The following is a 15,715-nucleotide window of genomic DNA, read 5'->3' as shown; positions in this document are numbered from 1 at the left end:
ATAATAATAATAACAATAATCAGCTAGGCTAATACCCAAGGCACCACCTTAGGCCTAAATCCCCATTTTCATGCTCGCTGGTAGCGGATAAAAATCGTCAAAATTCGCTTCCGCCACTCGCAAGCGTGAAAATAATGCTAAAATATCTGTTTGAAACAGATCGACGCGGAAAGTGAAAGTGTATATCTGAAGCGGATTTTGTCGATTTTTACCCGCTACCAGCGAGCATGAAAATGGGGCTTTAGTCATTAAAGTGGTCATTGCACATTTAACAAGTTGGTTTTTCATATCAAATCTGAGATTTGAAAGTGGGTTTTCTGAGGTCACGTGGGTGGGTTTTTTGTTTTCGAACCCTGCTCTGCTATGACGACGACGCAAAGAGCAAGTATTAGCCGTAATCACTTAATTTGCAGTCCACCAAAAATGCGTGGTCATTCTAAACTTAGGGGTCGTTTTTGCTGGTCAATATCTTAATTCAATATGAGTCAGGGAATTTTAAAATGACCCAAGAAAAAACAGGCAAATACCTTTTTAAAGAGGCAATAATATATTGAATATTTTGCAAGATCTTACCCTCAAACCATTCATTTATTCAATGAAAATGGTTAGGAAAAATTGGGCAAATTAGTCAGGGAAATTCATCCCGGAAATTTTATACGAACCCTGAATACATTGTTGAAATAGAAACCTAAATCATAATTAACCATTTCCCAAAAAACCGATACTTTAGGCTAAATCTAGAATGCATTTATTTCTGTTGTCGGGAGAATGACTGTTGAGACGATTTTTAGCGTTGCTCCCAATTCATCAAATCAATCAAATCAGCCCAGTATCCCTAAAACCATATGTAACATAATTACTCATAAGTGTGCCAAAAGGAATGTCTTCTCAATGAGACCTTGTTCACAGGATATGACGTGATTGACGTCACTTTCCAATCGATGACGGCTTTTTCGTCATTAAAACCAGGTCTGGCGGGGAGGGAAGGAAGTTAAAACCGGTTTTGCGCGTAGTTCATTCGTGAATTCTTTGGTGGCTGTGAAACAAGGTCTCATTGAAATTTTTAATACAGAAATGTTATATAGAGGCATACTTATGAGTAATTATGTTACATATGCTAAAACTGAATCCAGAACTGATGTCTTCCGACGCAATCTAAGCACACGCCGGTGACCATTTCCTTCCCCCTTCTCATGCCGCGGATCGTCTCAACACAGTCATTCTCCCGGCAGTACAAATAAATGCATTCTTAGGTATCTTGAACATTCGTTTGACATCACAGCCATCTGCGGGTCAAAAACAACCCATCAGAAATACGGTTTTACAGTTTCATTCCGAATTTTTTTATCTAAACCGTAGAATATTTTGTTAACTTCGTTGCTGGCAAAGTAAATATTGAAGTGATAACAAAACCTGGACAAGCCAGGGATTTCCAATTTGGTGAAAAAAGTCAGAAAATAAGTCCGGGATTTAAATAATATCGTAAAAAGTCAGGGATTTTCTTAGTCAACAAACTTTGCATCGCTGAGAAAATGAAATCTCTGGTCTTGCGCGCTCATGCCTGGAACCTCAGTATGCTCTTATAAAATATAATTAACGTTGTGATTCTTCAAAAATATTGTTTCACTTTGTACTTTTACCTATATGAAAACGTGAAATGATTAAAATTAGCAGGAATATTACCATAAAGGTCTGGGATATTGCCAAAAATTAATCAAGGATAACCTGGATAAGTCGGGAATTTGAAATTCGAAAATTTTGTACGAATCCTGTATGAGAATGAAATTGAAAGCTGAAAAGAAATCGTAGTTAAGAGAGTGAACTGAACGTGCGGCACGGGCAAGAATGACCGATAGGAAACAGTCGTCATTTTAGGAGGTTAAAAGGTCCCCCATCGCGCTTGGAAATTTCATTAGTGTATAATTCTTGGAACGCGAGCCGAAAACTAATACGTGCAAATATGACAATGCGAGAAAAATGGTAAGTCGGAAATATTAAAGGAAAGCGTGATACTTCACAGTCAGCTTCCTTCATAATGATCGTTCTTTTTTTACCCCCCCCCCCCCCCCACACACACAAACACACACAGTGTGTCTGCCTATTTTTGTCGGTGGTAGAGTAATATCATATGTAACATAATAACTTATACTTGGAATGCTTATCGCGGCAGATTTTAGTCTCGATGTGGCTGACGGTTTACTTGGGGCCAATATGTTCACTTAACAAACAACAACGTGTGAGGGGAGCGCGCGCAGAGGGGAATTTTTCGCTCGTAGGCGGGGCCAAAGCCGTCAGACTGATCTTACCATACGCGATACGCCAGGATAAGCATTCCAAGTAGAGGTATGGATTCCTACTCATAAGTATGCTTCTGTAAAACATTTCCATAGAAAAAATTTCAATGAAATTTTGTTTCACGCGGAATATACAAGTGGACCCAAGTATGAAAAATTCTTATGATCCTCGCGCCATGGAAAAGATTACCATGGAAACTAAATTTCTTAATTACGAGACACGAGCTAAACTATAGATTGTTAAACCTAGAAGAATTCTGCGCGTTTTCAGAATCGGCTTCACTAACTTCCGTTTTCGATCTGTATCACCACAGAAAATCTACCCCGAGAAGGACTTACATCCACATCGAAAAAAGGTGTCTCAAAAGTGATTGACGCGCGTGCTCGTCTTTGTACCTTCAAAACTGCCTCTACTTGCCGTGAGATGGCGTGCTCTTAAAAAAGACGCATCACATTCAGGGTTGGGCATAAGGATATTTTTCTTAGTAGTCAGCCCGACTAGTGAACCTCCATCTTAATTTATTTTAATACTCACTGACTTGTGGGGGTAAAAATGGGGGTATAAAAACAAGAAGGTCAGCCAACATTTTGCTTTACCCGTCAGAATTAAAATAGGAGTTTATTATCACTTGAGTTACATGAGGTAATTTTTTTAAATAAAATTATATTGATAAATGATGAATTTATGATACGCCTTATTCGCCATTATTTATGAATATTTAGGTAAATTTTTCACTAGTCAAATTGACAAGTAAGCACCCAGATTTCGATTAATTTTAGTAGTAATATGCCGTAACTAGTTACGGACGTCTAACCCTGATCACATCCGAAATATGAAAAAATTGAAATTACTACCATCGATACATGTCCTTCTTGGGGTAGGTAGTCTGTGGTATCACTAACGACGCTTTTTCATCACGGAGTTGTAAGTGACGCAATTAACGTCATATCCCGTGAATAAAGGAATTGCTTTTATGGCATACTTACGAGTGATTATGTTATCGTATGGTATTATTAAAAGGCAAATCGCGTGGAGTTTCGCGCTTATGTGACTTAACTTCTATTAAAAAGATTTCATTATTTGCATGAATAAAATAGAAGCTTTTTTAATTTAAGTAGAGAGTGTAATCAAGCCTTCCTCGCAAGCGGTTCAAATCCCAGCCGCGATTCGCGCTGAAAAGAGAACTTTTGCCTGTTAGTAAAAATATTTTTAAATAACCGTGTAAGACAAGAACCCAGCAGTCAATTTAAAGATAATCTCAGCCGAAAAAATTCCCCCAATGCGGTGGTTTTATCTTTGTCAGGTATTTAAGCTTAAGGTGGTTTGGTCGGTGGCAGAAAATGGAAGAAGGAGAGACTCCTTCCGCGTTCGAAAAAACCGAATTCCCTCGCGCACCCCCTCCCGGCGCTTCCCTAGCCGGCCTCTTGAGCTTCTATAACCGCGAAAAGAACTCCGACGTCGCCTCTCTGTATACGCGTTTCCCGGGCGTCACATCTACTTCAATCAATTACAGCCAGTCTTCACCCTCTCCTCGAGTTTATCCGCGCTGCCAGTTAACGCGGGGATATGTATAAGCCTTGGCTGAAAACCATAGCTTCGTTAGAGCGTGAGAGGTAAATGAGAGGTGCTATAGAAAACTTTTTCATTTCCGCGAGGGGTGTTTCATCCCAGGGTGAAGAGCCTGGGCTTGAAATAAGTGTCGACCGGCAAAATCCCAAAATGAAGGAAGAGGAGAGGCGATCCTCTTCTGTTTTATCTCCGGCCCGGTTTGAAGAGAAGAAGTTGCGCTAAAATTGGCGAGCTCTTATCAGCGCTCATCTTTTTAGGCCTTTTCATTTGCTCCGCTTAATACTCGACTTTTATATAGGTACAAGGTCTCTTCGGTGCTCTGTAGCCTTGTTTTCGAATTTCCTTGTTTTTGTTATTTTTATGACGCTTAGCTTTAAAAATAGACGGAACGCCTCTCTGCTTAGCTTCAAATTTTGCACAATTTATTTCGGTTGCTCCGTTCCAAGTGGTAGTTAAACGTCGTTTGTTTCAGCGATACCCGCATTTAGGGTGATATTGGTTTGACCCTGGTAGCTCACTTCTCCCTGTACACCGGTGTACCGCGTGTTGAACACTTTTACAGGGGTTTTGGTCTATTTGTTTTGTAGGCGTTGGAAATTTAATTTTTATCAAGTATATACGTTGACATTTTTTTTTAATTAATAATCAGCTAGGCTAATACCCAAGGCACCACCTTAGTCCTAAGTCATCAAGCGACTTTTAAAGCCAGCCCTTCATACCACGCGAGCCAACAGATCCCTACACTAACTATTACCGTTAACCTCGACAAGTTTTTATGGAAGGGGAAACCGAAAATCTCGGGGGAAAACCCCTTAAACCAGTGAGGAGAGAACTTGCAAATATTGATCGTGAAATATGAAGTGTGCATCTAGGCTTCTAAAACGTAGAACACGCGAAAAGTTAGAAAAGTCCATAATAAAAGGGGGGTAAAAAAGCTAAACCCTAAAAAAATTAAACTTAATTGCAAAACTTGCGAATTACTCGTATAGATAATTAAATAAAAACGCTAAATAGATCTTGAGTCAAAAACGAATTAAAAAGTATTTAAAATAACCAGAATTTCCAGTGGTAGACCGGTTTCGCCTTATACCACGCGGGGAATCTGGCATGCGACTAACTAAACCGAAAAGATAAACTAAGCCTAATCATTAAAAAAATTCCAAACTCGTTGCGTAGCACGGAAATCCAATTAATTTTTGCATTACCGTCCACAGGTGGTTCGGTTCTTATTATCATTTACTAAAAAGTACACTCAACGTAGATTTTAATGTGTAAATTTTGAACGCTATTTTCCCCATCAGCTTTTGGCATTAGATAGTCGCGAATATTTTTAAATATTATCAGGTTAGTTTGTAATTTGTTTTTACGACGACGAAATCCGATACTTCAAAGATATTTCGCTTAGATTATCTGTAAAAACGTGGTTACCCGGGCCAAAAAGTATCAGGAAGCGGATTACACTCAAAATACAATTCCTTAAGCCTCGCGACCTCGAAGCTAAAAATAAAAGAGCAAATTTATATTTTTTTTTCGGAAAACAAAACGTAAAACTTTTAAATATTTTGACGACGTTTTTATTTTTACAAAAAATGGTCTTCTCTATTTAAAAAAAATCCGAAACTTTTGGATTCAGCGATTTTCTCGTGTTTTATATTCCTCTTTCGGCAACGTATAAAAATAAAAGTAAAAAATATGACGTATTAACGCGTGTATTCCTCGCAGCTGGGGCTAAGCCCAGTTTTGAATTCCCCCGACGCTTTCGAAAGGATTTTTTCCAAACTTGAAATATTGGAATTGTCGAAAAGCGGGAGAATAAACAAACACAACCCGAGAATTATAATGAGGGATTAAGACTACGCAAAAGTCGATAGTATCGCGGTATTGTCGAGATAAGCGCACGGTTTCAAAACGTTGCTAATTTATCGGGATGGGGAAACTATAAGTAATTTTTTTGGATACGATTGGAAGTAAATTGAGTTAGGGGGTTTTTGAATCCAGGCTGCTCGGAGGCGTGGGAGAGCGTCTTGCCAAGAAAACGTTGTCAGCGCGGAGCGAATCTATCAGCGTCTTTTGTCAACAAAATGTCGTTACCCTCGGGACGAGATAAAACTGCAGCCGGAGAATTTATATTTTAAAAACTAAGAATAGAACCATTCCGCGATTCCGGGCTTATTATTAGCCCGGCTATGTAAATTTACCGACGTTCTCTCTGTGGACATTTATTAACTCTGTCAAGGAAATATCTCATTGCTGAAATACGCCAAATTGCGACTGCTACATTTCATTCGTAAATTACCAATTTTCGCTTGCGGATTGACAAAGATAATTAGTTTTTAAAATTTGGGTCAATCAAGATGGTAACTATAGGATTCCGAACCGAAAAACTAAAGAATATAATATAATATAATAACTAATTTAGTTATTAAAAGTTTTACTAAAACAATTATAATTTAATGAAAATTTTAATTTTAGCACTCAACTCAAATTTACTGAAAGTTTTCATATAATAATTTAGTGATCTTTACTCTTAATTTAGTTAATGTTTTCATATTAAAATTTAGTCTATCTAATTTAGTGAAAGCTTTCATGTTCTAATTTAGCGCACTCTACTCTTAATTTAGTTAATGTTTTCATAGACTAATTCAGTGTCCATATTCTAAATGAGTGATAATATTTTTCCCATTTTGGCGTCACCTATAATTTGATAATCTCTGATACATTTTCTTGGCCAGTCTTTTTTTCCTCTCCAGGAGATTCCGAAAAATATTGAATATTGTCCGAGACGAAATCCCTTATGGAAATGATGACGTCACGCGAAATCTACCTGTAGTAAACTATACGCGTAGAGGAGTTCCTCTATGCTATACGCCTTGATAAGCTGTCGCTTTTTGCCATTAGACGGTATTATTATATTCTCACCCATTCATTTAGCTATAATTCCCTCTCATTAGCGATTTCGATGTGTTTGGCACTAATTTAGAAATACGTAATATACATTAGGACTAGGAGTTATCGCGGGGGTAAGTTATCCATTTGACCTAATTTTATCTGTGGAAAATGATTATCTAGTTTATCTTTAGGAAAAGGCGTATTAGCGAGCTGACGAAATGATTTTTATACCATCATTACCGAATTCTGTCTAACGACAAACAGGAAGTGACGGCGGCCTTTTACGTTCACAATTGAATCGCTTTATTTATAGCCGCGAAAATGCGCTATAAAAGTAGCGCGGGGACGCCTATTAAAGTTGGCGCTAGAGAATGTAAAACGCGAAAATTTCAAAGGTAGCCTTCTCTATTCCTTGAAATTCCGCGCCGACGGTTTAGTTTGAAAAGACGAAGCGCTGAGATCGACTCTTTTATATTTAGAGGCCTTTTCACTGTCGACTCGTTGCTTTTCTTTTCCGCCACAAAATTGTTTCATTGAAGAAAAAATGCAACCTTCGTCCGTGGTTGTTTCTCTACGCGATTGTCGAGCGTCAGTCGCCGCTATTGACAAAGCCGGAGCTCGTACGGTTATTATCTTTCAGAGGCGCTTGAAAACGCTCGCCGGGAGACTGGAATCGAATGTTAGCGACTACCGGAATGAAAGCTTTGTCTTTTTAGCCTGCCAGCTTTCTTTGGAATTAAAACGAGGGACGATTAACCAACCATTCTCATTGTGTCGTTCTCCCGAATTCCGGCTTTATTATTCAAATGCCACCTTCCCCGAGGCCAAATACCGCCGGGTGCTGGAATCATTACGCCGTCAGTTACTTTATTTCGATTATTAATAGGCCATGTTTAATTTATATCGTCTTTATTTGGACTGGAGATTCGGCTAGTCGCGTTCGGATTGTTGCGAGATCCAAATTTCTTCGTCGTTGGCGTGAATATGCGGCGGAGAATTGAAAACCAACTGTTACATTAGTTGGGTCCCTTAAAAACCTTCATTGGGTTGCCATGACGTTTGGTACGGATCAAGCGATTTTTAAAATAACATTTATTTCAATCACGCAAAGTTATTTCAATAGAGAAATAAAAAATATCAAAAAGAGAATGTTAATTAAAATAAAAACAAATCTAACCCAACTAAAGCAATAAATAGTAATCAAAATTAATTAAGAGTTCAATTAATCTTAAATTATGTAACCTATAGAAGCAAAGTTTCCATCAATTAGACTTAAAAATATTTTATTATTCAATAAATTAAAAAAATCATCAAAACTTCGATAAAAATAAAAACGGTCGATTTGATTTTTATTAAAAAATAAAAAAATGCTAATCCCTGGTTTGGTCCAAATCGGTGAAGAATTGCGCCCTTGTCACTACATACAAACAGTCAAATAAAGAACGGTTTTATTTATATATGTAAGATGGGAAAATGCTCCGCTTTTCAGATGTGTCTTACAAAGAACGATGACATATTCAACCTGAAAAGCTATACAGTACCTAAGTCACGGACGAAGCTTACTAGAATGTGTCAAACTTCAAAAGGACAAATATCAAATACGATTCATCCGTGTAAGGAGCGTAAGGTGTCATCGCTACGTCGATTTAAAGTTTAATCACCCCGTTCATGTATTATGTTTCGATAAAGTGTTCCGTAGGATTAAATGACGCGCCTTTGATTTTGGAATGTTCCGTATAGTTGATAATGGAATGGTGTTATTTGTTCGGTAGGAAATGGGTCGGCACGACGATCTTTGGTCTTTATTCTATATGCTGGTAGAATTCGTCAATGGTCAGTTGCCGTGGAGGAAAATTAAGGACAAAGAACAAGTACGGTGGTTTCAGCTTTGGTCGTATAGTAGGTATTGGAAATGAAACCTAACCGTATCCGCTGCAGGTGGGGATCATGAAAGAAAAGTACGATCACCGTCTATTGTTGAAGCATTTGCCCTCCGATTTTCGCCAGTTTCTGGATCACGTCTCGGCTTTGGACTATTACGACCGACCAAACTACGACATGCTGGCCAGCCTCTTCGAACGGTGCATGAAGAGACGAGGCGTCAAAGATTCCGATTCGTACGACTGGGAGAAGAACTACACCGACAATTCCGTGGCCACCACCACCACTACCTCTCCGGCCGTGGTTTCCAAACCACCCCATCCCGGGTACGTCCGCTCAATTCGCCTACCATCTACCGTCTTACGGGACTGGTCGTAGTAATTGTTTCTTTCTCGCAGATCCATTCCTCCGGCCACCCACGGTGGCACGGACAATATGCTGGACGACAATATAATGGCGAGCTACGAGGACCATGGCGGCGAAAATTTCAAAGGCGAAGACTTTTTCGAAGTGGGCAAGACGAAGGAGAAAGGCGCTTTCCGCAGCGGGGGCGGAGTGGGCAGTTTACAGGGCGGCCGGCTGGAAGGGAGCAAAGAGACTCTGTTGCAGCACCAGCGGAATCGGAGCGTCGGCGACGGATACACGGGGCCCGAAGGCGGGGGCGGCGGTATCGAGTCCGGGAGGGGCGGTACGACGGGTGCGGGCGGGGCTATTACTCAAGGCGGCGGAATCGGCGGAGGCAAAGTGGTTTCCTTGCCCGATAATCTGTGCCATACCGTTTTGAGGCCCAGCACTTTGGAGGCCAATAACAATAACAACAATAATAATAATATTGTCACCCAAGACAATCAAGCGGATGTCGAGATGGAGGAACAAAAAATTGAGGTGGGTGTCGCCTCGCTGATGAGGTTAATCGCTTTCCGAATTTCGAGACCTAATATATTTTCACCAAAAGAAGATGGACACTGAGAAAGAAGAGGATGAAGATGGAGCCAAGGAAGAAGAAGACGACGAGGAGACGGGTGATCGCCTGTCGACGACCCCTCTTCACCGGAAACATAAAGCGTCTTCGGTCAGTCCTGGACAGGATGGGTCCGTTGGTGAGCAGAGGTCAAGGTCGCGGGTCCGAGCCGAAGAGAACGGAGAATGCGTCACTCCCAGCGGAAAACCGTCGGTGGGAGTGGCCTGGTCCGTGGCCTCCGAACAGCAACACGTCCGTTTGAGGAAAGACCTACCCAAGCTACAAATACGGGCCTTCCAGGATCAGGACCCGTGTTCGATGGACAGTCCTCAACAAAGAGACGACGGAACGCAACAAGTAAATCCCCGCTTTTCGCAATTAAATCCGTTGAAATAATTTATTGAATTGGAATAACGTTTCTAGGCTAGCGAGTTCAGCACTGGGAGACATTCGACTCCTCCGTTGTCCACTCCGCCGACCGACCCGAAGGCGGGCTATCGCGAGGGGAAGGATGCCGTGGGTCACCGTCACCGGCGCTTCCATCCGCCCAGCGGTCGCATCCGCTACCATCACCGCGACGTTTCGGTAACGCAGTTCGCCGTGGCCGAAGATGATAACATATCCGCCATGCAGCAAGTGACTCGTGGCTGCGCGGCCGCCATGACGCTGGTATCTCGCTGGCAAGTTTCCTTCGACGACAGCGAGGAAACTGATCACGAAATGGAAGATAACGTCCAAAACAGTGACGTAAGTCAAACAATAGCCAATTTAACGTTTTGATGACCCACCAATTTTACAATTTATTAAAGTGTGGGAAATTTAAAACTATTTACTTGTATTTTCCCTCGCAAAAACTTGGACATTGCTTTTTTTTCTAGGCATTATCACCAGATCACAAACCGATTAAGAAAGAGCATTCTCCGGGCGAAATGGTCAACGGCGTGGGAAGCAAGAGGGGCAGTTTGGTTGGCGCTCGTTCCGGCGAGGGCGATCCCTCGCTACCTGATCATCGCGTCGCACGTCTGGAGGAAGGCCGAATTGTGACCACTGAGGAAGGAATCAAGGAAAGGCTGAAAGAAGCGCTGGTCAATGGTCATTCGAAAGGTGGTCGGAAAAGACCCGTCATTAGGTCCTTATCCACCCCGGTCTCTTTACCGCCCGGGGTTCAGAACGGTTTTACGGACATACTGGGTTCCGATTGCCCTTACGTGAGCCTGGGAGGAGTGCCCATCGAAGGTCCCATTCCGCCAGGACTGCCTCGTGTCTGGAGTTGCCCAGCCATCGCCCTCTACATTCGATCAAATCTACAACCGCCTTTGAGGCAACAAGCCTCCTTCGACGAGAATGTCTACGAGGTGGACGTCATGAGGAACATCGCCGCTAAACACAGCCCCGATTCGGAGGAGAAGAGCGGACAAGAATCAGCCGCGGGCGAAGAGAGGAGAGCGTCGTTGCCTTCCATTAAACTCAACAGTTCCGAAGAGGAACGCTTGCACGAAGTGGCCGATAAGAAAGAACTAAGCGACGTTAAGATCGTGGTTACTAAAGAGAAGTCACCCGAGAAGAGAACCGAAGTTATCAAGAAGGAAAAGAGCCCGCCGGAAGAAGCCAAATCGAAACCGGTGTCTCCATCCAGCGTCAAGAGCCAAGGATCGCCCAAGAGGGACGCCGGAATGGTCAAGACGGCGGAAGAAGCCGCCAGCGAAAGTAGCCGTTCCATTCAAAGATCCGAGTCGAGACCCAAGAGTATCCTAAAGAAGGGTAGCTTCGATAAGTCGCCTCAATCTCAACGGGAATCTCCCGTCGAACCTCAACCGCCATCCCCGCTATCAGCCGGTCCCAATACGGTGACGCCCAAGACAATTACGCCCTCTGAAAAGGACACGACCCCGCCTAGACCAGGTTCGGCCATGAAATCGCCCAGTGACAAATCGGTGAAAGGCCCGACGGAAGAAGCGTCGGTCTATTTCGACGCGCCCTTGGCTCTCGAGGAAGTCGAAGACGACGATGACGACGAAGATGAGGACGACGACGACGCCGATGAAATTTGTTACAAAGTGCTGCAAATCGACGGCAAGAAGGTGACGAGTTTGGTCGGCGAAAGGTTGAAACAGACTCAATTGGGCAGCGCCCCGCACACTGCCGCATTCAGCGAAACGAGGGGTTTGAGGCAACAAGAAGACAAGCACAAGATATCGGTGATCAGTTTGAAGGATTTGCCGGAGACATTCCGCTTGATGGGATCGAAAGGCGGTTCCGGCAGAGAGACCCCCGTGAAAGAGACGACGAAACCCGAAACGGAACCTCCGAAAGGAAAGCCCACCGAAAACGCGGTCAAAAAAGAAACTGTTATTTCGACGCCCTTGAGGAAGAAATCCGCCTCGCCACCGCCCGTTCCTAAAAAACCGGCTCAACTGAGTCGAGCTCTTTCGGGCCCTCAGCAGCACAAAGAATTGTTGAGCTCCAAAAGCGGCTCCAGCCTAACAACGGCTACTTCTAAATCGTCGGCGTCCTCGGCCGAAAACCTGAGCGGAAAGACTACCCCATCTAGAGATCCCGACCGGGTCATTCAGCGACCTCCGAAACCGGAGAAACCCTTAGGTTTGGGTCGCTCTTTGAGCGCCGCGCAAGCGAATCCAATGGCCGGACCATCGGATGACACCTTCCCCTCTAGGATCCCAATCCGTCTCGTCGATTCCAAGTACGAATCGACCGCCGACACCGATTCCGAAAGCTGCTGCGCCGGCAGGTTTTGCGGAAGCGGCTCCAAATCTTACGAGAAACCCGACATGGGTCAGGTGAAGAGGCGGGTGTTGAAAGACGTCAAGAGACGGCCCAGGTCTATGATCGAAGACACACGTCATCGAGCCGTGGTCAAGAGCAACTTGTTCAACGCTCGCGAGGAAGTTGTAGGCAGGAACGTCATCCGTCTACACGCGGCCTTCGGATCGGAATCTTCTTCCGACGCTAAAGAAGCCGAAAATGGCAGTAAAGGAGGAACTAGCAGCGACAAGAGTGCCAGTTCCGAGGACCGACCCATTCGGAGCTGGAGCGGGACCCGGCTCGGCGGAGCCCTGTCACTCAGACCCGAGGACTCGTCCAATCGACCTTCGCCCGGACCTTACACCGAAACCTACGTAGGACCTGCGACGACCCTGCGCCCTTTGGGTAGCCAAACGTTACCGGGGAGAAGCGCCCATCAACACGGTCTGACACGAAGTTCCGAGAGCATGATGGCCATGAGCGAAATACGGCCGGGAAATTACAGCCGCAGCATGAGTTGGGAGCAGCAGGGCGGATTAGGTTCTCAAGTGCTTCGCCGAAGAATGAATCCGGAAGAGAAGTACGTGACGGACGAACGCGAGTTGAAGCTCCAGTTTCGCCGAAGAAACCGCGCCTCTTCGACGACGGCCGTGTCTGGTCCGGGAACCGCCACCGCCGGCAACGGAACCGAGTCTCGCATTCCACGACCGAGGATCCGGCAACCCGTTTCCGATCCGGTGGGTCTCTACTACGAAGCTGGTTCCTTGAAGAAGAAAGAAGTCTTGATCGACCAGCAACGACGACGCTCCGACTCCATGAAAGGAAGTACCATCCAAGACCTCATTTGCCAAGGACAACAAGTACTTAGCCACGACGAACGTAATCTCAGCGGCGAACGCCTCAACTATATGTCTCTTCCCAACGCCCGCGCACCCAGGCCGCCACCGGGGGAACCACCGGTCAACGGTTGCGTACCATCCAGGTAGGATATCTTCGGATAATTCTCCGTCGTGACGGCTAAGCTCGTTACCCCGCCGAATATTTCGCAATCGCGATCATTAGTTTCGGTTGACGGTAATTAATCCGGCCTTTTACACTAATTTCGTTTGCCCACGATAATGTTTGTCACTGTCAGAAATAACTGGAGGACCTACCCGGATGTTTTGGTTGTTTTTGAGACTCGTTTTCCGCTTGTTTACGTGCATGGCCCGCGTTTTTTTTTATTCCAAAGTTGGCCGTTCCCCGCTAGACACACTCGAATGCTTAGCTAGGTCACTGCACTGTGTCCAATTTCCCAGCCCGAATACCTCACCATCACTTCCTTACGGGTTTTTTCTTATTTCTTTTTGGCACTGGTTATTTATCTAAATATAAAACGCTCTCGGGGTATAAATTAGTAGGGTTAATACGTTCGAGTTTGACCCAGATTTTGACGATGTCTCGATTCTTTTTCTTTCCATCACCCGCTGTTGGACGAGCCAGAAGACGTAGATACCGGCCTCTCTCCCCGAGTGACCTAGCTATGACGGCCAGTGAATCATCCAGAGGGACTTCTCCCGAAACTTAACAAAAATATTCAATTATTTAAAACTGAAGCTCAGCTCCTGGACATTTATTCATTCAAGTGATCTCTACTATCTCGCGCTTTTAAGTTTTTTTTTCCCTTTCGGTGAGAACAAAAAAATAATGGAAATTTCAAAGCGTTTTTGATTGTCGAAAACAGTGGGGGGGAAATGATACGATAATTGTGTTTGTAAAATATATAGAAATAACAATAGCCGGACCGTATGAAGGAAAGACAAGTTTAACCGCTCTCAAAAACAATCGAAAACTTTTTAGTGTTGGTTTAAATTTGAATTCCCGCTGGGACGAAGACAAAAGGGACAGCTAATCGCGCAATCCGCGATTTAGGAATTCTTGTACGTTGTACAGTATAAAAAAAACTATATAGGGAAATGTGCGTTTTTGGGCCTGGCTATTATATAATAAAGTATATAAAGTAAAAAAAAAATTAAAAAAATGTGTAGTTGAAAAACTATTTCCATGGCGTATTTTCGTCTCAAAAGAGTCCTATATTTAAAAATTTCTCCAGTACCAGAATAAAAACCCAAAATATAAAGCAGAAAAACAAGAAAATAAGATGGCTTATTAAATAAAATATATGAATTATACAGCCCTTTCTCCAGCTTGAAAATATCGCAATATCGTTGTATTACCTAATTTGTAAAGTAGCCAATTTCCCTCGACATTCTTTTAAAATTAATTGTCACAAAACGTTATAGGCATAAAAATTATGGGTTGTAAAAAATATATCACAAAAATATGATAAACGGTGCATTTTTACAAGACAAAAAGCCTAATTATATAAATAAATTGGCTTAAATTTTATTTCCAAATTAAGCGTGAAACGTTTAGTCAGAAATAAAGAATTTTCTTGCTTTAGCCAAAGATGCGTGCCTGAAAAATTAATGAAAGACAAATCTTTAAAAAAGTAGTGTATTATATATTAAAAAGAGACCCTACAGTTATTATTATACTCTTCAACTTCTGATGCACTACATATTATTTTTAAGGTATCTGAATTTATTGTTTAATACAGAATATAACGCTATCATGTCAAATAAGTAAATCTAGTCAAAAAATTGCAAAGAAAAATATAAAATCTAAGATTTTCCTATTAACAAAAAAATTAATTGTAGTTACCGATGACGTTAGATAACATTTCAAAATATTAAAAGTATAGTTTGAATTATACTTGGCAGCTACCTGTATATCAATCTCTTAATTTATATTATTACTATACACCAATTCCTATTTTATTTATTTATTCGGAATTTACATACAGTCATAATAATTTCAAAGTGTTCTAGTCTCAAATTGAAAAGCTTTTAAAAAATAAAGGTTACGGCTTTATTTTTTTATTAGCTTTGAAAAAAAACCAAGTGAAAGTACGAGTGTTCTCAATTTTTTTCATCATTTTATGCACACAATCTATATGAAAATACTCATTTATTTGCGTAAAAAATTGACGAAAGCGTACGAAAATGTAAATAATACGTTTGTACAGGTGCTATTTGTTGTTTTATTATTAGTTTAGAATTTTTTTTCTGGCTCGCGATGTGACGTTTAAATAATTAAAATTTAAAATGTTCTAAAAATTTTGTGTTTATTTCTTTTCAAAACATCATCGAAAGAATCGAGTACCTCAGTCAAAATTAACTGAGTTTAACTCGTTTCTTTAGCTTTGAATTTAGTCCCAAGTCTTTCTTTTTTCGTAGCTTTAATGCGTCTACCCACCCACGAGAGTCTTGGTTAATCTTAATTAAGAGTAGTTTCTATCAACTTCTAAGAGAAGAT

At 42.2% G+C, this 15,715-nt stretch overlaps 1 protein-coding gene across 6 annotated transcripts in view; it reads left to right on the top strand.

Annotated features, from left to right (window-relative positions):
* The window catches only part of Asator (tau-tubulin kinase asator), a 60,745-nt gene extending 45,249 nt beyond the window's left edge, over positions 1-15,496 (top strand). For 3 of the 6 annotated variants that reach the window (XM_090154365.1, XM_090154364.1, XM_090154369.1), the window contains 7 exons: positions 8,526-8,624; positions 8,692-8,960; positions 9,033-9,519; positions 9,590-9,952; positions 10,019-10,342; positions 10,474-13,340; positions 13,841-15,495. In XM_090154365.1, the coding sequence (XP_090010491.1) occupies positions 8,526-8,624; positions 8,692-8,960; positions 9,033-9,519; positions 9,590-9,952; positions 10,019-10,342; positions 10,474-13,340; positions 13,841-13,925 (4,494 nt within the window). In that variant the 3' untranslated portion in view covers positions 13,926-15,495. Of the gene's footprint in view, positions 1-8,525; positions 8,625-8,691; positions 8,961-9,032; positions 9,520-9,589; positions 9,953-10,018; positions 10,343-10,473; positions 13,341-13,818 lie in introns of all 6 variants that reach the window. The other 3 variants (XM_090154368.1, XM_090154367.1, XM_090154366.1) reach the window with 3 other exon arrangements.
* Positions 15,497-15,715: the final 219 nt, after the last annotated feature.

The sequence above is a fragment of the Leiobunum rupestre genome, chromosome 7 (assembly GCF_980474605.1).
Source record: "Leiobunum rupestre chromosome 7, qqLeiRupe1.1.hap1, whole genome shotgun sequence".
NCBI lineage: Eukaryota > Metazoa > Arthropoda > Arachnida > Opiliones > Sclerosomatidae > Leiobunum > Leiobunum rupestre.
The sequence above is the reverse complement of the archived record's forward strand: the minus strand, read 5'-3'. Positions and strand labels throughout refer to the sequence as shown.